General features: G+C 34.4%; 1 protein-coding gene, 1 long non-coding RNA gene and 2 pseudogenes across 3 annotated transcripts; 2 read left to right on the forward strand and 2 right to left on the reverse strand.

Moving 5' to 3' along the window:
• Window positions 1-292: 292 nt before the first annotated feature.
• On the reverse strand, window positions 293-411 carry LOC120591263 (uncharacterized; annotated as a pseudogene).
• An 8,761-nt stretch (window positions 412-9,172) lies between these two features.
• Window positions 9,173-22,436, forward strand: CISD2 (CDGSH iron sulfur domain 2). Of its 2 annotated transcripts, none has more exons than XM_039848724.1 (3): window positions 9,173-9,385; window positions 20,205-20,419; window positions 21,718-22,436. In XM_039848724.1, the coding sequence occupies exons 1-3, from the start codon at window positions 9,283-9,285 to the stop codon at window positions 21,805-21,807; spliced, it is 408 nt and encodes a 135-aa protein (XP_039704658.1). In that variant the 5' UTR covers window positions 9,173-9,282; the 3' UTR covers window positions 21,808-22,436. The 2 variants fall into 2 exon arrangements, with proteins under 2 accessions (XP_039704658.1, XP_039704657.1); XM_039848723.1 differs by lacking the exon at window positions 9,173-9,385 and adding an exon at window positions 9,418-9,666.
• Window positions 9,674-20,197, forward strand: LOC120591145 (uncharacterized). The gene is made up of 3 exons (XR_005649850.1): window positions 9,674-15,164; window positions 15,925-16,026; window positions 17,559-20,197. It is a non-coding gene; the product is annotated as an uncharacterized LOC120591145 (long non-coding RNA).
• Window positions 11,650-11,768, reverse strand: LOC120591322 (uncharacterized; annotated as a pseudogene).
• Window positions 22,437-23,191: the final 755 nt, after the last annotated feature.

The raw sequence follows: 23,191 nt of genomic DNA on the forward strand, positions 1-23,191 counted from the left end.
TTAACTGTTTATCTTTTTACATACAAGTTTTTTAACATGTCTATCTTTTTTGAGAAGAATGTGTATTCTGTTGTTGGGTGACGTATTCTATAAATGACAAGTAGATCTAGTTGATTGGTCAGCTACTTTAATGCTCTGTTGTTAGATGTACACACATTAAAGGTTTGTTATCTTTTTGGAGAATTTACTCCTTTATTATTATGTAATGCCCCTTTCCCTGATAATTTTCCTTGTTCTGAAGTCTGTTTTGTCTGAATATAGCAACTACAGCTTTCTTTTTTTTTCTCTTTAATGCCTACAGCACCTGGCATTTCTAGGTGATCTCCCATCCAAGTACTAACCAGGACTGACCCTGGTTAGCTTCCAAGATCAGATGGGATCGGGCACGTTCAGGGTGGCATGGCTGTAGACAACTACAGCTTTCTTTTGATTAATATTAACTTGAGGTATCTTTCTCCATTCTTTTAACTTATCTGTGTCTTTAAAGTAGCTTTCTTATGTATAGTTCCTGAGAAAACGAAAACTACTAAGGGCTGTTAGCTTCTTCCCTCCAAACCAACCCTGGGTAACTACAGAAACAAGGGCTTGAGGGATAAGATCAAAAACTGTGAGGAAACCTGCTAGGTTTAGGAATATATTTTAGGTATTATTCCTGCCACTTCCCCACTTTGCTTTGGAACAATCAGTGCCAGACAACTGATTGCTACAGAAATCATAAGCAACAGATAAGGCCTTGTAGCATAATATAAAGGGTCTGTTGAAGTGACTTGCTGATGGAAAAGAGTGTGGGCTGACCAGATACTCTGGAGCATTGGGACATTCACTCTCCTACTCCTTCCCCAAACCTCCAGGGTTTGGGTGGATTACAACAGCCTTCTGCTGGATTATGAGTGTCAAGACAATTCTTTATTAGAGGAGTTAACCAGTGAAATAGCAGCAAACACATTTATAGAATACGTCACCCAACAGAGCATTATATCTCATCTGTGGTGCCTGGAGCTCTCTACTCTATAATTCTTAAATTTGTGGGAAGGGATAAAATCCAAGGTCTGCCCTTCTGCTCTTCTTCCATATCCATTATCAGAAAGGGCAGTAGAGAACGTGAGGTTTTGAATGAAAATATCTAGACACCTGAGGAAAATGTTCACTATATAATACAACAAATTAAACAACATTCACCAACTGAAACAGAATTAAAGGAACATAAATCAATATTTAATTAAGAAATTCAAAGTTTAATAATTTTAAAACAATTCAATTATTTATTCAACAATTTTTATTAAGCAACTACAAGAGTCAGGTACTTAGGAATTCATCAGTGAACAGTACAAAAAGCTTTATTTTTGTGCAACTTAGTTTCTAGTGATAGGAAATAGCATGGGGGACAGAGCTAAAAACATACAAACAACTAAATATCTAATGAACTAACAAATCATTTAGAAGGTAATACTTGCTGTAAAAATAAAACGGGAAGGTGGGTTGGTATTGCTGAAAAGGGTCACAATTTTAAAATGAAACTAAGCCTAAAATAGGAGTCAAGAAGATGCTAAGTGGGAGGTTAGTAATGTGTAAAGAAAGAACAAGAAATCATTAAAAAGTCAAGTGAGAATATCAGGTATGATAATATGAGTTTAAAGAATATCACAGGTGGATAAACAGCAGGGTGGATCAAATTTTATGATGCTTTTGAGGTATAGAATTTTTATTATTATGTAGTTAAAATTCCTAGATCTTTTCCTTTGTGGATTTCAGTGCCTTCATATTTGAAAAACATCTTTATCCAAAGATTTTTAAAGCTTTATAGTTAAAATATTTTAAATTATTAAATAATATTTGTACATGGTAAGAAATTAAAAAATAGAAGTAGAAAGTGAAAGACCTCATCAACTCTCCTCATCACCATTGTGCTTTCCACAGAATAATCATTTTTTAATGTAGCCTTCCAGAAATTTTCTTTGTATAATCAAATATATGTGTACACATGGTTTTAAATTTTTATAAATAGGATTCTATATGTATATTCTACAGCTCGCTTTTTTTCCCCTCACACATGTGGATCTACTTTAGAGACTGAGCTTTTAAATGACAGTCAAAATCTCAATTTGAAGGGAAAATTACAGAGATAATAAGATCAGTGGTTGCCAGGGGTTTGCAGCTAGGGCAGAGGGCAGTGAAATTATAATGTATACTGTAATGCTGGATACATGATGTTATGCATTTGCCAAAACCTACAGAACCTTACAACACAAAGAGTGAACCCTAATATAAACTATGGACTTTAGTTAATAATGTATCAATATTGGTAACTGTAGCAAATGTACCACACTAAGGCAAGGTGTTAATAGGAAAACCTGAGTGTATGTGTGTGTCATATAGGAACTCTGTATTTTCTGCCCAATTTTTCTGTAAACCTAGAATCGCTCCTAAATAAATAAAGTCTATTAAAAAAAAACATTAGAAAAACTACTTTTAAAGCTTTGTAGACGATACATTAGAATTGGAGGCTGGAGGTCAAACATCAGGCAGGTTGTTGCTATGGTCTAGGCATAAAATGATTAGTACTAAGATAGCAAATGAAATTAGTTTGAACAGATTTACTAAAACCTAAGAAAACTGCACATTAGAAAGTCTTAAGTGTAGAACTTAAAATTTCCGATTGCAATAAGTAATCTGTCAAAACTAGCATGTTAATCAGGAGTAGCAAAAAAACAACATGCTTAAGAATTATGAGAAAAAGGAAATGAGGCTGAAAAGGTGTGAATAGCCATGACTGATATGTTTTTTTAAAGTTAACATGATATGGAGGAAGTAGAAAATTATCCATCCATTATACTTGGTGTTGTTTATGTTCTTCAGTTGTTTATTTCTAGATTTTTATAACCTATATATTTTCTAAACAAATCAGCCATTAACAAGATATTATTGGATGCCTTTAACCTGAATAGCATTATTCCATAAAAATTCAGCTTTCTCTGAATGTACAAGCTCAAGGCAAAATATAAACAAAACAGATAAATACAAAGCAACATATTATTAAATCTCAAATTTATTTCATACACAACAGTGGATCACAAAGTGTTAGTCACATTCCTGTTTTCTTTAATGCCTAGTTCATCAGCACCTGGAGTAGGCTAATTCCATAAACTTCTGAGGTTAAAAACCTGCCCTAGTATTTTAATTATTATACATGAAAATTACAGTAAGCAAGGAGTTTCTAAGGCAAAAAAGCTGGCTTCTAAAAAAATAAAAACTTCAAAGGTCTATAGAATTAAGCTTATTATGTATGTATGCATATATCTATGTATAAATTTACCTCTTAACTGCAGTCTTTCTTTAGTTAATGACTGCAAAAATGGCCTCACAATATACATTCACAGAATTATAGGGTAGGAAGGTTTTTTCAAAGCTCGCTCTATTCTACCACATGTCTCTAGGAATTTTCTAACAGGCAATTCTATATATTGCTTGTTTTTAGTACCACAGAGTATTCTGAAATATTATTTAAAAACTTTACCATATTATTTACAGATACCAGTTTTATTTCTAATTTTGCTTTTATTTCCAGTTTGCTGCGTTTCCTCTTAAAACTGTGGGTAAGGCAAAGCAGTTAAAATGTGGTTCCTCAAACAAAGGGGAAGTATAAGAACACCAAACACCAAAGTCAAAATAGTTTTTAGTAAATTTTGTTTATACCTTTAAAAATGTTTGAATAAAAATCCTTTTTTTTTTTTAACTCGGCTTAGTTTCTCAGGTAATAATCACTAATTTAACCCTACACTATATAGTCCAGGAGGGTCTCTTCTCAATTTGTTCAGATGTATCAGGTATCCATTAATTTCAGCTTTCTGTCCCAATCCATCAGTCAGCAATACCTTTTACCACTCTCTTACTTTGGGTTTCATGTTTCCTTGATCACATGTTCTACTTTTTTTTGGTTTAATCTTCATTTAGGTGGTATGTATCTTCCATTAGCTTCTTGAGAAAGGATGCAGGGAGTGTATATTTTTTGAGAACTTGTAGGTTTGAAAATAACTTTATTCTACTCTCACAATTGATTGTTAGCTTAGCCTGTATAGAATTCTAAGTTATAATTTTTCCTTCAGAATTTTGAAGCATTTGAAACTTGTTTTTTTCTCTCTATAAACTTGTACTCTTTTGTCTCTCTAATCATTATTTTTGTAAAGGGGAGACAGGATATATACAGAAAAAGCTCCAGAAATCTGCATGGGGTCACCTTAAGCATTTTATACTTACAGAAATCTTAATTAGATCCCCAAGACCCACTTGTGATTAGCACAGACACATTGTGCTATCATACTGACTGCACAGCCCTAGAGCAACAATTGTAAAAAACCAAGGGGCAGCTATAATAAAAAAGATATGTTGATAGAGATGTGAAAAATAATCATGATGCTGATGATAAAAGATAGCACTACTGTGCATGTTTATGTGCCAGGTATTGTGTTAAATGCTTTATATTAATTCACTGGATTAGTATATACAATCTAACCTTAAGAGATAGGAATTTTCTAGGTTGTATAATTTACCCTGGCAGAGACAGTTTAGCTCCAGAGCCTGTGGTCTTAACTAGTTTTTTGTTGTTATATTGTTTTTATTTTATTTTTTGTTGAATTATAGTTGACATATTATATATTGCTTTTAAATATCTTTTCTTGATAAAATTGGTAAACTTATGTCGATTTTCTCAATTAACAAATGTATTGGTTAGTGAAATCTAAAAGTTTGGAAACCACCAGTTAATAGGGCCAGTAGAGAGCAAGTAAATGAGAATTTGAGAGAAGATAACTGATGGAGCAAAGTCTTGGAAGATGAACACAGAGAGCGGTCAGACTTGAAGAATAGCCAGATTACAGATGATGGTAAGAAAACCTTCTCTGGCAACTAGAAACAAAGGTCACTGAGGCTCAAAATAAACCTGGTAGCAGCAATTAGAAGGTTTAATTAGTAAATAATGCAGAACAGTGAAGATTAGGAGCAACTTTTGTGAAAAATAGGAAAAATAAATAAATCCAGGAATGGACTGACAGACTACATGGTTTCAACATTAAATAGCTTCATGACATCAAAGAGTAAGTTTAATGGGAGTAAAGGAGTATAGAAGAGGTATAAACAAATATTCTGTAGTGTAGTCAGAAGGTGGGGTTTTTGAATTTAAGATTTTGAAACCAGAGTAAATGCTCATTCATTGATGATGATGATACTGATGATAATAACCATTAAGCGCACTAAAAAATTAATTCTATCTAGTCATAACAACCATTAATACCAGCATATACAGAAGAGAAACTGAGTCCCTAACGAATTTTCAATAAAAATCAAGTTTTTTTCATAGATCTTAACAAGATGACTCTGAAATTCATGTAGAGTAGTAAAGTTAACTTTGAAGAAAATAGGTGACTGTTAACTGTTATTAATATTTTGCTGGGTGTTTATACTTACTATAAAGCTGTAGCAGTTATGATAGTGTGATAATGTCACATGGTTCATACAAACTAACCAATGGAAAAGAATAAAGAATCCATGAATGTGTGGAAATTTGATTTGAGATCAGTGAAATTACAAACCATTAAAGAAGAGTTAAACTATTCAATAAATGTGCTAGAACAATTAACTGTTTATATAGAAAATAAATAAAATTAATTCTCTACCTCATGCACAAAAATAGGTTGATTAAAAACTTAAATATAAAGAATAAAAGTTTAAAACTTTTAGCAAAAAGATAAATCTTTGTGATTTTACGGTAGAAAAGAACTTCTTAAACAAGACCCCAAAGCACAAAATATAAAGAAAAAGGTGAATAAATCTGACTACATTCAAACTAAACTTCAGTATATGACGAGACACCATAAACAAAAGTCAAAGAAAAGGCATAGACTGGAGGAAGGTATATGGAGGTCGTGCAAATGTAACCAACCAGGTATTACTATTCAGAAAACATAGATCAATGACAAAGATTAGCAAAGCAATCAAAAAATGGGCAAAGATGCCCAGAGATGTGCAGGAGGCATTGGGGGTTAGTATTATTAGAGATCTGGACTGGAAATAGAGATTTGCGCTACATCAACTTATTAGTCATATTTGAATTCATGGGACTAGATGAGTTTATAGAAAGAAAGCAAGCAAAGAAATTAAGAGACTAGGCCTAGCTAGAATACAAAGCAGATGGATTACTGATCCTCACTAAATAACACCACCTTTAACTTTATTCTCACATTGACCATTTTGTCTGGCCTTCTCTGACCACAAAGTATCCTTATGTTTTTTAAAAAATGAATTCTAAATATAAGAATTAATGCTAATAAAACTAGATTTTGTTGGATGCTGTCTCACAAGGTGGTTGGATTAGCCTGTCACTTCTATTTAGGACAATACAATCTTCAGCCCCTGTTTCTGGTACTGCCAAGAAGGCAAGGTTGTGGAAATAAAATGCAAATTAAAAAATATGAATAAAACAGGATATAAATTTAAAGTAAAGGGAATCTAAGAAACTAGTCCCTATATGCACAATAAGGATTTTTTTTTTTTATTGGTGGGGTTAGAAACGCTCCTTTAGCTCATGTAATGAATCACCAATAGCTAATGTATATATTCATATCTTCTCTATATTAACAAAAAAAAAATGTTTCATCCATTACCCATATAGTCTTCCACTCACTATATTTCTTCTACTTGGAAATAGCAAACCAGCTATGCATATCCACATAAACTCCTCAGGGAGAGCCAGTCACAAAAAAAACTACATACTGTATAATTCCTTTTATATGACATTCAAGAACATGCAAAGCAAGACAGAATAGTGGTGGTGGTGGTCGGGGTACATGGTTACAAGGGGCACAAAGAAGCTCTCTGGGTATTAGATATATTCTATTTATAATGGTCTGGATGGTGGTGACATCAAATTTTACATTTGGCACTTGAGCATATGAGGTATATATTTTTTAATTCCTTTAAATACTTAGAAGCCTTAAAACTCTCACTCAGCACAGCTTGTTTTGCCCTTGTCAAGATTGCAGAGCCTTTAATCAAGAAACAAATATTTTGTGGCCTTCCCCAAGCTTTTCTTCCATTAATGTGCTGGACTCACAACCCATTCCTACCTCAACAATCTCTATCTTTAATCTCTGATTGCCAGAGATTGAAGATAACCAACAGAACAGTTCAGAGGACAAGGATATCTGAGAAAAACAAGCTGCAGGGACCTTTTCTGTCAACCCAAAAGCTCTCAAAAGGAAAATGAAGGGAAATCCTAATGTAAACACCAACCTTTTAATCATCACTTTGTATATCACTTAATAGTGCTCGAGCTCATGAACATGAACCTATACCTAAACATCATCATAGAATTCCCATTGTAATGGTACTTTGACAATTTTGAACAGGGTAAAATGGCAGATAACCACTTTCTCTAGACTTCAATTAACTCTTTTACTGATGGTTATTTTTTTAGTGAATGACAATCACAAACATTAAGTAGTCCAGGGAATGAAAAGTTGCTTTAAAAAAATTCTTTCCCTTTCTCACTTTAAAGTGAAAATGCCGAGGGAAAAATAAAAAATAAAACATATTTATTACAATTGGCTGTTACATTAAGTGATACAAAATGAAAACCAGACCACGTGCAGTTCATTGGTGCTATATGTTGTTGACAAGTAAATTTCAGAACTGTAATGAGGCACCAAATTAAGATATCACATCACATACACAACATGCAATCAGCAAGTGCATTACTTAAGTATTTTACTTCAGCGAAAACATCAGTCATGTTGATGCAGGACAGGGTAAATTTCCCCAAGTGACGAAGAGACCAAGCCCTGCACTGAGAGAAGAGGGTCCTTTGGTGGAGAGTGTAGAAAGAATTCATCACATATGCCAAAGGTAGAGACAACAGGAAAGCTCATTAGACAAGAGATAATACTCCACAGAGTGTGGTCACCTCATAGAGGCAGAAAGTGAGAGGGACCAGTGCAAGACAGACAGAGTAAAGGCACTGAGAGGGACGATGAGTGTTCAAGGAATTCAGTTCATGTATCAGTCTTTAGTTCCGATTTCCTTTGATATGGACATACAGTGAGGAAGGAAGAGCATGTATCACGAAAAGGTAATATGCAGAGTGAAAGGCCTCCTGACAGTTCCTGGCCTTTAATCCATAGGTTCCCCATGGTTTTAGCCATAGGGAATGACAGGCAGTGCCTGTTTCCCTTCAGAGGTGTGGAGAGTGGGTTGTTAGTAATCCAGCAGAAATCTTCCTTTGTTCTGAAAGTGTCCTGGCCTGGCTACAGGGCTGATGAGCATATTGCAAACTCTAATTTGTGGCCTGATTAACATTTTTAATTCTCTTGACTCTTTCCTACTTTAACATCAGGGAAGGCGTAAAGCCGTCTCCTTACATTCTTCTATTTTTTAAAATGTTAATAAAAATAACTAAAATTGAAAGATCTTCACGGATACCTTAGATTGTAGAAGCCCTGCAACAAAATATAAAGGAAATCCTAAGGCTTTATATTCTGTAACACTTTCTCAGTTTTGGTTAACCACAAAAAGAACTGATCTGCAGAAGAAATTGAAAATATCTATTACCTGTCTAGTCCAAGTGGCAAAAGCCTCAGGGCCTCGGTGCAGTATTGCACTAAATTGCCAAGGGGCAGAGCTGAAAGCAGCCCCTAGTTTAGACAGAGTATTCTAAATTCTTTTAAAACTTAGTTTGTAGGGACCAGGGAGCGGAATTAGGCACCGCGACGGTAGAGGTGGAGGTCCTCTTAGGTGAGTATGCAATCCTAAAGACGCGGCACCAAACCTTTTCTGGGAAGAAGAGGCCAAAGGGAGAGGAGCGGAAGTAAAAAGAGACGGCAGGAGAAACCCACTTTTGAAGGGCATTTTCCGGTTACAAAGCACTCTCAAGCGCTTTATCACATCGGATACAGTATCTTTTCTGCTGGCCTCGGGCCTCAACAGACGTAAAAGGCCTAACGCCAAGGCCCTCCTTAAAATCCAGACTTAAAGAGGCTCCGCTACCCACCCGTTCCCGCGGCTCCGGAGCCCGCTGCCGCCCGCACACCCTCGGCGTCTGCCCCCGCGCACGTCACTCGCCCGCTGCCAATCGGCGCCGAGCAGGTCACCTCTGCTCCCCGGGCCCGCAGCCCCGCCCGCCGCGCGGACCCGGACTCCGAGCGCCCGCCGGCCGCCTCCGCTCTCAGCGCAGGCGCGGCAGAACGGCCGGACTGCGCCGCGGGCTCGGAAGACGAGCGGACGCCGCGGGCCAGGATGGTGCTGGAGAGCGTGGCCCGCATCGTGAAGGTGCAGCTCCCAGCGTATCTTAAGCGGCTCCCAGTCCCTGAGAGCATTACCGGGTTCGCCCGGCTCACAGGTAATCCCCACCTTCGGCCAGTTCCCATCCTCACATGCTTCCCAAGGCGGGGGCGGGGTGGGGGTCTAAGTCTTTGGGCCAAGGGGCGGGGCGGAGCGGAGCCTGGCGGGTGGCGCGTGACCCCGTGACCCTGCGTGCGCAGGGAGGTGGGAGCGCGCCGGCGCTGCGGCCTGAGAGCGCCGGTGTTGTCGCCTCTCCTTGTTGGGTGGCCCCGGGTGCTTGTCCTCATGGAAATCTCTGGTGTCCTTCCGTGGTGAGAGACCAGGTTTTTTCCAGAGAAGGTACTGAGTTAAGAGCAGGCTCGTCTTATTTATCTCCATCGCTCACTGCAGTGTGCTTGTTTATTTAAAAGCAGGATAAGTCATTATCCAAGGCGCTATCAGGCAGTTCCAGCTTGATGTGGTGTGTGGGTGTGAGTGTGTGGGAAACACAGAAATACGTTATGTATGTGTGTGTGCATGTGAGCATATATATGCGTGTATGTATATGTATGTGTATATGTACATGTGTATGTGTATATGTGTGTGTATACATATATGTGTATATATAGTAGTTTTACTTAGTAACAAAATTAGAAAATAATCTCCATTCCCATAGGGGAGACATGCCCTATCATGGGGGCATTTGAGGTCACCTCCATTACTATGGACGTGGAGGCTGTTGAGCTAACTTGGATTGGAGGAAAGGTACATTAGCCATAAAGTGTTTCAAGACTCTAATGATGAACCAAATCTTAGAAAATTATATTTAATAAATATATGTAACATTCTGTATTTAAGTTTCCCCCTTTACAAAGAAAGAGCCCACATTTTAGGATTTCATATCTCAAGGATGAAATTTTCCTGAATGCAGTCAATACTTGGAAGATTTTTTTCAAGTTCTGAGCATTACAGTGCACGTGAGGTATGTGTAAACCAGACTCAGATTGATTAGGATAGTGAGGGGGAAAAAGCCATATTGATTCAGCAAACACTGAACTCATATGTCCTGAGTATCAGAGAACATAATCATGACAAGATAATTTTGAGATAAATAGGTTGCTTAGCTTGGAGCAGTCTAGAGATCTATGGTAGCTGATTTAAAATACAGCATTTGGAAGGCCGATTGGAAGATTTATTTTGTGTAGTCCAAAAGACAACTAGGACTAAATTAGTGAAAGTTATTTGGAGATGGAGTTCACCTTCAGTATAAAGAAGTTTTAGGAAAGGTTTTTTTTTTTTTTTTAATTAAAGAAAACTTTAAAACAGATAGGGTACCTTGGGAGATAGCTCCTCTCAGTGATTAAAAAAATAAATCTGGAAGAGATAGATTTACATGGGGAAAGTAGGTGACTGTTCCAACTCTAGAGAGTCTTTGAATTATGGACGGAGATAGTTGCTCTGTTGACAAATGGATTGTGAAATTTTAACATTTTAGACGCTAAAGAGTTTGATAGAAAGAATGTAACTGAATAGAAAGTGTGGTAACTGAAGAATAAATATTAAAAAGAAACATCTAAACATTGAAGCCACATAAAAGTAACAAAATGAAAATACTGTTTCAAATCAAGTGTTTATAAACATCAAAGCCTTTCGATACTATCAGTTTATTTTAATAGAATTGCAGCAATTATGTAAAAATCAACTTTTCCTCTTTACTATTTTTTATTTAAGTACTTTACATATTTCAGTGTATTCCTCATCTTGTTCTAACAACTATATAATCTTATTTTAGATTAACATCACAATAGGCCTACACATTCCCCTGCAGCTGGAAATTTGGAATGTTTATATAAATGTGTTTTTTGTTCATAATGTTCAGTGGTAAGTAGCCCTATACCAATATCAATTGTTATTTTTTTCTCTTTTGAATTATACACTTAGATGTATTCACTAAAACGATAATACCAGGTTCAAAGAATATCATTTTCTGGCATTTGTTCCCATTTGCCAGTTTACCTTTTTAATAATTTACATAAAATAACTGCTGAATTTTTAACAGTCAGGAAAAAGAAATGTCCCCTTACTCCCACCCAATCTAATGTTTTATTAGTTTCAATTTTCGGTAAATAAAATGTAGTTGAAGCAGATTAGAAAGTATGATATTTGATTTAGTGGCTAGAAGATTTAAAGTGTTTTTTTTTTTTCTTGATGATCCCTACTGTCAACAAATATTTAATTCCTATTAAAGACATTAAAGAAACAACCCAAACCGTTCCCCCCTTAAATCAATAGTATGTATTAACTTCCTCCTTAAAGCTGTTAATTTTTTTTTTTTTCTTTTAACGCCTACAGCCCCTGGTCTTCCTAGGTGGTCTCTCATCCAAGTACTAACCAGTCTTGACCCTGCTTAGCTTCCGAGATCAGACGAGATCAGGCGTGTTCAGGGTGGCATGGCCATAAACAAAGCTGTTAAATTTTTAATGTGAGGACTGATTCTCAGAAATAATGACAACTCTGGTACATATCTTAATAGCACATATTTAACTTAAGTGTCATTAAAATACATCTACAATTTAGTTCTCATTGTATTGTTTATTTGTTTAGGAAACATTAACATGTTTATAATAACTGCTTTATGAAAAAAAGATAATCTGTTTCACACTGGACAATGATAATGTAGCAGTTGAAGAATCTATTTTGAAGCACTATAGAAGAAAAACAACCCATTTCCACTCTGAGTCTCTCCTTCAAGATAGATTGTAATAGCTAATGACATTTGGCTCTCTTGAACGATCTACTTAAGAAACCATACTTAGACTTAGAAAAACTTAGACTTAGACTTAGAAAAACCTGGAAGATAACTTTGTAGCAATTGTTTAAAAAGTCTAGGAGACCAAAGATATTTTCATTTTCTATCATGACAATGAGAGCTAAAAAAGTTATAGTTCACATTGTTATTGCCAGTTTTTCCTTCCCTATTTAGAGCCAGCAAATTTTTTTTAAAGCAGTTGATTCTCATGATGACTCTGCATTCTTAGTAAACACTCAGAGATCCTTAATTACTGTAGAATATTTATAGATAGTACAATATTTATCTGTTAGAAAGAACTTATCTGTTTTGTTTAGGTAACATTTTTAAGAGTGAGGCTTTCGAGATAAGTTAGTACCATTCTGCCCTTTGGGAGTGTAGTGTATTCTAATACTTTGACCTTTCAAAAAGCTTTCCTTGTTATATGGACTTTTAAAATAGAACAACAAAAAAATCTTCCTAAAGTCAGAATTTCATTACTTCTAGATTTAAAAGCTAGCTGTGAAACTCTGAATATAGTAGTAGTTCTCCACTTGAACTAGTTTGCGTCTTTGAAATGTAATGATTTTCCTTCTAAAGACAAACAATATTTTCCCCAGAGAAACACAGATATGCCAGAGTTGACAGCTTTAAGGGCATTAGCTCTATTTATCCAGAAAGGGCCAATTTTGAACAGAGAATTTAGAAGTGGAACAGAGTTGAAAATATATTCACAAAAAGATGTACAAGCTTGTTCATAGCAGACTTATTTACAATAGCCCAAGCCGAAAGGAACCCGATTATACCAACAGGAAAATGGATAAACAAATTACAGTATATTTATAGAGTGGAATACTAGTTAGCAATAAAAAGAGATGAATTACTGATCCACTAGATGAATCTCAAAAACTTTATGTTGAATGAAAAAAGCTTTGGGTAGAGGAATTAGTGGTGGGGGATAGACTAGAAAGGGTCAAGAGAATACTTTCTGGGGTGGTAGAAATATTTTACATATTTTTACACATTTTCAGTGGAGGCTACAGGGTTGTATTTAACTGTCACAACCCTGAGCTAAACACCTAAGATCTGTTTATCATATTGTATTTAAATTGTACCTTATTTATTTTTAAAGAAATGGAACCAAAGGTGAGTTTTCTCAATAGGAAAGTAAAATAAATCTTTAAGTTCAGACTAGAGAATTACATTTATTAACATGTAAATAATAAAGATTATTTCTGGAAGATGGAAGAATTTTATAAAACTTTTTTTGAGAATTTGGGAAAATATTTACATAGTTACTATAAGTTGTAAAAGTTTTCCCCTCTTCCTATTTAGACCAACTATATGTAAAAGTCAAATATTTAAAGATTATACTAGCCTTTGTAGAGAACAGTTTTGATCTCATTAAAACATTTTCTTCCATATAACTACTTGGCAGTTTAAAATTGCTCAAGTCATCAAGTATTTACTGAGCCCTTACTATGGGCCAGGCAATGTTCTAGATACTGTGACACTGTTCTGTTCATAATAGTGAATGGAAAAAAGATTTAAAAATTAATCATTAATTTCATTTTATTGGTCCTTTGGTCTTGAATAGTCTGTATTAGGTTTGAAGTGATAATTGTAAAGCCGTCCATTGAAATTATTTTACTTTCATCTTTCTACAGATCAGAAAAATAAATTGTGTCTTGCCTATAAATGACACCTAAGAAAATGTTATAAAATGATCAACAACCAATTACCAATATTATTTTTATGGTATTATATACAACCTTTTGAAAAAGAAAAAAATCTGTCCTAGTTCCTTAGAAAATAATTTCTCATTGAGATCCAAGTGTGTTAATATGCACTTTCAAAAATGTTTTTATCATTGTATTTGTTTATATATCTTGATCAGCAATGGTGTGATAGATGGCCTATCTATGTAAAAGGTTGAATCAGCCCCCTCTTAATTCTATTTCTTCTAAGAAAATTCTTTTAACAGTGTCTGCTTTCAGAAAATTGGTGTTAAAATTGCTTACTACTCAAGTTGTTTTGAAACGTTCTTTTCTGTTTAGATTTTGTTTTTCTGATGGCACCAGTTCTTTCACTCTGTCGTCTTAGTCTTATTGTTTATCTTAATAGTGGGAAATAAAATATTATAAAATGAATATTAGAACCCTGCTCTGTATTAGTGTGGTCTGATTTTTTTTTTTTTTTTAATTAGAGGTGATAAAAAAAATTGGAAACAGGAAAACTTCACTGATAGAGGAAGAAGGTCTATCCAGAAGTGAAAATATTGAACTAAGGGAAAAATTTTAAGGAAATTCAATCCTTTTACATTCTAACGAGTAAATAAAATGTTACCTTACTGGGCACCTTTTTAATGGATTGAACGTTGAGGTCAGCCAGTTCCATCTTTGACTTAACTACAGTCAAAATGCATCTCTTTCTTTCTCCAAACCCTGATCTTCATTCATATTTTTAAGTTCAAATCGTGGCTTATCTTCAAAAACCCTTGTTACTTGAGGCACCTTCTTGTCCTAAGTGAAACAAAGCTCTCTCTAAGAAAAGCACTTCCCCTGTGGCTCTCTCAGTGGTGTCTTTCCCCCCCCCGCCCCCGCACCTCCCTCTGCCCCCCTTGTCTTTATGGGATGAGGGAGCAGATGCAGTTTGCATCTTTCAGGCTCCGCAGAGCTACTTCCACCCTGGAATTGTTTCACTGTCTTTCAAAGAAAACTCTTCTGCCATCCATCAGTATCCCTTTTTGCTGTTACCTGTTGAACTTTAGTCTCTCCCTTACATTTTTTAAGAATGCTAAAACCTCATATTTCCCTCTTTTTCCTATAATACTGCACTGCACTTTCTTTTTCTGTTTAATTCTGCCCTTCTTATATTCTGTTTTGTTTGTTTGTTTTGTTTTATTTCGTTTTGTTTTTAAATTAGAGGCCATTACCACCATACATCCAGATGATGAAACCAGAATTATGGGAATCATGAAGGATCTCCACTGCCACCATTTGCCTCATGCTTCATACTTAGTCACCAAATCCTAGTAATTTGACTGAGTTAGTGGTTCTTAAGTTTAAAAGTAAGTGAGGGTTGATCACAGACCCACTCTGAGATTCCAGTGATAGCTATAGACTGTTTCCTCAGAAAGTGCACTCTCACGGGAACATACACTATTCCAGGTGGTGTTCGGGGGTCCATTTGTCCTCTCTTTGCTTTAATGGCCATAGTTTTAGCTCACATTATTTTTTCTGGGTTATTTTAGTGGATTTCCAACAGACATTTCAGTGGTCCCCTTTTATATCAGAGCTTTTCATAATCTGGTACCTGCTCACTTCTTTAGTCACTCTCCTCTTTCATTATATCCCAGCAATACCATACCACTTAGTTTTCTAAACTTTTCATCTATGTCATATCTCCGTGCCTTTGCCTGTACTGTGTCTCCTGTGTGGAATGTAGCTCCTCCTCTCATCCACCTGTGGACTCCTCTTGTACTCTTATTCATCTTTCAGAAACCTGTTTAGGTGTCAAATCCTTCCTGTAAAATCTTTGCTCATTCCTTTAAAGAGTTAATCACTTCTTCCTCTATATCACTTATTTATGATTGCACATACTACATAGTACTGTAATCCTTTATAGATCTATATTCCATATTAGTGGAAAGCTTCTTTTGGGTAGGGACTGTGTCTTGTAATCTCTTCTTGTAAAGTGTATGTCCTATAAGAGCGGGGACCTTATCTAACTATCAGCCTTGTTCCCAGCACCTAGTGCAATATTTGGAATGTGGTAGGTACTTGTATTGTTGAACAAATGAATGAATTATTGTTATTTCTATTTTACAGGCTAAAGAAACCTGACTCTATATGAAAATCTGGATTTATACAACAGATAAACTGAATTAGTTATTTATCTGAAATCCTGCTCTGTGCTAGGCACTGTACTAAGTAAGCACTGGGTACATAGAGACAAATAAGACAGTATCTCCTCATAGTAGGTACTTAATAATTATATAGTTAAAAAGTTGACAACAGATTGTTTAACAATAGCAAATTGATTGTATTTCTTCATTCAGAAATATTTATTAAGCACTTAAATTGATGAAAGAACCCAGAAAGGGGATTGTACAAGAGCAAACTTCCTAAAATGATGGAAATACTCTATATTTTGTTTTAGGTGGTGGTTACAGGTCTATATAGTTTCAAAATTCATCAAATTGAACATAACTCAAAGCTCAACAAGCTGAGGTATAAATTATGCCTCAATGTAAAATAAAATGAATTGAGCCAAGCATTATTTAGGTACTGAAGATACAGTAGTGACCCAGACAAATAAGGTCCCTGCTCTTGTAGATCTTCTGTTGTGATTGGGGTACATGATAGTTGGGTGCAGCCATTAAAATTCATGCTTCCAAAGAATATTAAGGAATTGAGAATGTTTCTGATATAATATTAAGTGAAAAAAGTAGGATATAGTCTATATACAATATGGTCTCAGTTTGCTTTTTGTTTTTTAAGTATTTAAAGCATATATATCCCCTCCCGCCCCCTCCACCCCTCCCAAAAAAAGCACCATAAATACAAGAAAATGTTACCAACTCTTGACTGGTGGGATTGATTTTTGATTATCTTCAAACAACAAAAATAAAATATACTGTACAAAATACATTATATCTAACAATTAGGTATACAGTTTTTCTTTACAGTATCTAAAATGTCTGTAATAGCTCAACATGTCAGTCAAACAGGTGCATAGGAAATAGCTGGTCTTAAAAATTTTTTTTTAAGTTTCTTGTTTGATTTTTCTGTATTTTATATTTCTTCACCAAAAATCAGCCTTAATAAATAAATGATTTCCAATTAAGTTTTATGGGCTGTATTATTTTTCTTTATAAAGCTTTTCTGTAGTTAGATGGAAGTTTATCATCAAAAGCAGATTGTTCTAAAACTGTTGTGTAAGTTATTACTTCGTTATGGGAGGTAATAGTACTTTTCATTACTTTTTGTATATAGAGATTAGTGTTTTACCAAGGAACTGTGTCAAAATTTTTTCTGAAGTAGATTTTAAAACAGTATTAATACCATTTGTTTTCTGAGATTTGTGGGTTAAGATAGGAAATGCTAAACTTAAGAATCTAAATTAAGGTTTTCATCTTGATATTCTCAATCATTTACTTTTTGACTTTGAGTTATTTAACCTCTTGTAACTTTTTGTAATATACAGTATAATACTTAATGTTATTCTATATTCAACAAACATTTATTGATATTATATTTCAACACACTATATTGGCTATTGAGGCCAATAGCAAGTATTAATTGCCTGATCTAGAAGACAAATGTAAATAAATAGTTACAATGTGATGAGAAAGGGACTCACATTTATGCTTTACATTATTCATTCAGTAAGTCACTCATTAAACATTTCTGAGGTGTCTACTTTGTTCCAAAAGTGTAGTACACAGCTCCTTTTCTTACAGGCTTATGGAAGACTCAACTTTATGAATAGATAACAGCAGTGTGATAAGAGAAATATGAGAAAAAGGGGCTTGGAAGCACAGGAGGAAGCAATTAATTTTGCTTTGTGAAATCTGGAAAGACTTCTGGAGTAGGCAATATTTGACCCTAGTCTTGAAAGTTTTACACAAATTAGTAGAAAGGCGTGGCAGACACAAGAAATTCTTTATGCAAGGAACACAGGAAAGTTGCTACTAGGTAATAGTTTCGGGTGGCTTCATGTACACAAGAAATGGAATGTGTTGTGGGAACTGAAGCTGTTAAAGTTGTCCTACCATGCTGTAGAGTTAGTACTTTATAGGAACAATGGTCTATAGCAGCACCATCCAAAAAACTCTGTGATGATGGAAATGTTCTCTGTGCTGTCAAATACAGTAGTATCCAGTAGCCACAAGCCACATGTGGCTATTGAGTTGCTGAAATGTGACTAGTGTGTCTTAGAAACTGATTTTTGAGTTTTATTTAATTTTAATTTATTTAAATATGCACATTTGTGTTTTAATCATGTTTTTTATTTTCTATATTTTATGACTGACATCTTGGGGGACCTTGCTAGCCACGGAGAACCTGTCCCTTGCTGGACTACCTAATTCCCTGAGATCATCAAAAACTTGCCTAAAGAGCAAGTTTTATAGGCAAGTTTATAGGCAAATCAACCAATCCTAAGCCTATATACCTCAACTACCTTATCTAGCTCTCATTCACCAACCAGGATTTCCCTAGCCGTAAATCACCCCGGGCCAGGTGTGAAACATCTAGGGACCACCTCTGTAGCCTAGAGTACACAAATTTTTCAGGCTATCCAATTCTAAACTCTACCCTGCCTTACCTTGCCATTTCCTGGAAAACAGGCTTGTGCTCACATTTTCTTCTCACCCTCCTCCTGATCAACCCTGGTATTTCCCCACGTGGTCTTGCGTGGAATGGTGTGTCCCCTTCTCTTAGAAACTGTAATACACTTTTCTTTCAAGGCCGTTGTCTGCGTCTGTCATCTTACTCTATTTGATTAAAACCTGGGTACAATCAAAACAGTGTGGCTAGTGGCTACTATATTGGGTAGCACAGAACTAACTATACTCCCCCACACCTGAAATAGTTGTCATTTCCAGAACCGTAATTCATTCAGAGGATCTATTTGGAGTGTTTTCACTTTGGTTATGAGACTAGAATAGTCACCATAACAGGTAAAATCCTTATCCTTACAGAGCTTCATTCTGATGACAAAGATTATATCCCACCAATGTCTATCATATTAGCATTGTTGAATTTCAAATATTTTTTCAAAGGAGTTGCTACTAATCTCCATAATCTCTTATCAAAAGCTAACATTTATTTTATATTTTTTCTGTGCCAGGCACTTTTATAGGTGCTACATATATATAAATGGGTTGTTTCATCTAGAGCTCACCTTTGGCATGGTGTTGTATCACAAAGAGTTTCATTTTGGAAGAGTTGGTAGTAAGCCAATCTTTCAATAGTTGAACAGTAAGAACTATTATGTCAGGAGAGCAGTTACTAAGAGAAGAATATAAAATTTTGAATCTCTTGGATTTGATCCATGGTGATTGAGAATAAGCTTTGGACTTACTGTCCTGGACTATACCTGATTAAGCTACAGTTTACCCACATGAAAAATGCAAATAATAAATACAGTTGTTTAAGCTAACACAGTGTTAAATGAGATAATACAGTTGCACTCTTAGCATAGTCTTTTCATTATCATTAACATTTATTAGTATATCTTACCATTTAATATTCAGGTTTTCTTTTTCTCAACTAAGCTATTTGTACATAGTGCTTAGCAAGGTATCAAGGAAGTCCTCAGTGAAGAATGCCAAATGGCCACTCTTTAAGGACAGAAAGGATTCCCAGCAGAGCCCAGCAGAGGCAGGACACTAGTTAACATTTGATAAATACATGCAGAAATGTTTACCTTGGTTTCCTGGTGTGTTTGTCTCCACAGGCAAAGGGACCATTTCATTTATATCAGTTATGTTCCCTATCCCCCAAGACAGCGATGAATACTAAAGAAAGCATTTAATGAACACATATGGAATCAGATGGATCAATAATGAGAACATTTAGTATATGAAAATTTCAATTCTTTAAAATAATAGCTTTTATACATTATTTAGGTGTTTCTTTAGGAATGACTATGTTTTACAAATGTTGTAAATTAAATCACTGAGGTTGTGTTCTGTCTGAAATTATAATTCCATGGTAAAATATACAGATATTCTGTTGTATGATTTTAGACATTGAAATATTTTCTAAATCTATAAAATATGTCACACATTGAATTTTGTTTATAATTATGGTTATCATAATTCCTGAAATAAAAATGAGGATAAACATAAATATACTTAGGATAATAGGAGAGGATATTTGATAAAGGACCTATTTCTGAAAATTTTGTTTTCCATTTCACGAGTCTTGCTAGCCCACAAATGAAACCAAATGTTTTGATTGTGTTACTTATTCATGGTTTTACAGATGAATAGTTAAGAAGTTAAAATGAGAAGAATAGATAAAGAATAATCTCAAGGATGAGACATGCTATTTGAGTTCTATTACAAGACCACTGCAGACTAACAAATCTACATGTTTAGTTTCAGAATGGCTTCGATTATTGCCGTTCCTTGGTGTGCTTGCACTACTTGGCTACCTTGCAGTTCGTCCATTCCTCCCAAAGAAAAAACAACAGAAGGATAGCTTGATTAACCTTAAAATACAAAAGGAAAATCCCAAAGTGGTGAATGAAATAAACATTGAAGATTTGTGTCTTACTAAAGCAGCTTATTGTAGGTGTTGGCGTTCTAAGACGGTAAGATGTCCATTTACATGTATTCTAAAATTCTGTGCAGTTAAAATGGTTTCCTTCTTAAATCCTCAGTTTCGAGGTTCTGTGAGATGAAAGATTTTTCAGTAGTATTCAGTTCTAAATATCTATATTCCTAAATTAAAGTTTACATTTTATGATCAATACTACCTATAAGAGAAAAGTTAGAGCAGCAAGGAAGGATAAAAATCTCATGTTTCACCGTGTTCAACAGTCAGCTAGAGTAACGTAGTTTAAATTATGCCTCTGTTATGAGAGAGGACATAAGGTTTAGTGAGAAAGAGTTTAAGCTTTGGAGTCTGAATAAATTGTGTTCAAAGTTGATGTCTGCCACTTATAGTATGACTTTGGGCAATTACTCTTTAATCTCTGATCTTAAGGTTTTTTTTTTAATCTGATAATATATCAACATACAGACATTTTCAAAGATTTAGTGAGATGATGTATATACAATATGAGCTATAATTATGATTTTTAATGTGAAAATTAAAGTTTGGAGTGATGCCTATGATAAGTAGTTGATGAGATCTGTTTTCTTCTACTACAATCATAGATATTTGAGATTTTAAGTACAATAATGTTCATTACAGCATCCATTGTAATAGCAAAATTTCAGAAACAATCTGGAATCTAATAATAGGAGAATGATTAAAGTATGATGTAATGCAAATGATGGGATATTAGGAAGCCACTACAAATTATATTTTTAAAGACTATTTAATGACATGAAAGCAAGATGTAATACAAGTAAGACAAGCATATTACAGTATGACCCCATTTTGTTTAAAAATGAACGCACAGTAAATGCAGAAGAAAAATATACTAAAATGTTAATTGTTATCTGAGGGAATTTTTAAAAATATTTTAATTTTTTTTCAAAAATATAGTGTGCATGAGTTCTATTGTAAGAAAACATGAAATAATATATTTTTAATTTAAATTACATTTTTTAAAATTTAAGTGAATAGGTGAGCTCAAATTTAGAGCTTCACACAGCATAAGAGCTTATTTTGATCCTTTTACACCTATTTTATTGACTCATGCTACCATCTAAACCTTTTAATTTAAAATCTATGTTAAATATTGAATTAACTATTTAAAATTGTTAGATTTGCTGTGGTATTGGAATGTAGTTTGGTTAGATGTGGAATATATCTATTACTCAGGAAAGCTATCTGATGATTTGTTTTTCAAAGTAATGTGCTTTGTAAGAGCATATCATAAATATTTCTACTTACTGAATCATTTAAAAAATAACACCTGTAATTCTTTTTCTTTTCTAGTTTCCTGCCTGTGATGGTTCACATAATAAACACAATGAATTGACAGGAGATAATGTGGGTCCACTAATACTGAAGAAGAAAGAAGTATAATAGTAATGAATTAGGATTGAATTTAGTTGTGTGCTATAAAAGCTTATAACTATTTTTTCATTCTTTGTGTATAGATCTTTCAAATGGTGGTCTTAATTATTACTGGTTGAATAATTATTTCTGCCAATTTTCTTGCTACACTACTGTTTATATTTGATACTTCGTATATTCAGTCATTTATATAGAAATTAAATTGTGCAATTCTTTCCTTCTGATTTCAAATAATTAATGTATCTACAACAAAACCAACTGATTTTAATTGAAAAAAATATAAGTTTTTGGCAATGGGTCCAAAACTGTTTCTTTGAATATCAATATTTTAAATAGGATCTATACTTTAAAATTTCTCCCTATACTTGTAAATATATTATTTTTCAGTTCTTGTCTGTTTTGATCATTTGAAGTGATTTTTTTTTTTTTGGCCTTCCACATTTCGTTCCTTTTAGATCATTAAGAAAAATATTGTCCTCAAGAATTACTTGAGTTTTCAGAGATAAACCCTTTGCTTTCTACAGGTCGTTGTCTAATAATTATAAGTATCTCAGTTTCAGAGAAGATGTGAACTGGATATAAGAGTTCCAACAAAGAACACTTATTTACCTTATAAAAGTTTCATTTACTTTACAAAAGGCTTGTTTGTGTCTGTTTATGGATGTCGTGTATATGTTTATTGAGCTGTTTGACTCAGTGACAGGGTGGGGTGGGATGGCAAGAACACTTAAAGCTAAACTCATGAGCTGCAGCAATTTGAAGGTCAATTAGAAATAAAGTATATCTGAATTCATATTAAAATAAATAATTCAATGGTCAAAATGACATATGAACATTTTTCTCTTTATAACAGTGTAAATCAAAATACAAAAAGTTTGCAAAATAAACTTACTGGAGGATCTTTAAAACCTGTAATTTTTTAGCCTAGTGTCTATTTAGTTTTCATCTTATATTACAGTTTTTATGTTAAGCTACTTTTTTGTCTGTCTGTTAAAAGTAGAATCCAGTTAGTTCACTATGCCTTCATTATATATGAAGAAGATACAGGAGGCAGACATATGTAATTATTACTATAATCATAATTAAAGCTAATAGTTATTGGCCACTTATATGTACCAGACCCTGCACTAAGCATGGTACCTGGAATTTTAATTTATTACATGTTATGTCAACAGGTTCTGTTGTATGATCTTGACTTTCTCATGACCAACAGCAAGAATTTTAAAGTTAGTTAGAAATGTAGTGGGTATTTTGAGAAATTTTACAAGTCGTATGTCTGAAATGGTTGCTCTTTCCTCTCAACCATGAGAAGGGGGACGAGTATAACATTGCTCTCACTTTGGCTCTGAGTATTTTTTCCTGAGACCTTTTCTTCAACATCCTTAAGGGGCTT

This window comes from Pteropus medius, unplaced genomic scaffold, assembly GCF_902729225.1.
Source record: "Pteropus medius unplaced genomic scaffold, Ma_sr-lr_union100, whole genome shotgun sequence".
Lineage (NCBI taxonomy): Eukaryota > Metazoa > Chordata > Mammalia > Chiroptera > Pteropodidae > Pteropus > Pteropus medius.

Excerpts from the sequence above, each read along its gene's own strand:
- CISD2 (XM_039848723.1), top strand. The coding sequence starts at position 9,420 with ATGCTTCCCAAGGCGGGGGCGGGGTGGGGGTCTAAGTCTTTGGGCCAA. Across the intron at positions 9,667-20,204 it reads CCAGGTTTTTTCCAGAGAAG|TTTCAGAATGGCTTCGATTA; the intron begins GTACTGAGTTAA and ends CTACATGTTTAG. Across the intron at positions 20,420-21,717 it reads GGTGTTGGCGTTCTAAGACG|TTTCCTGCCTGTGATGGTTC; the intron begins GTAAGATGTCCA and ends TTTCTTTTCTAG.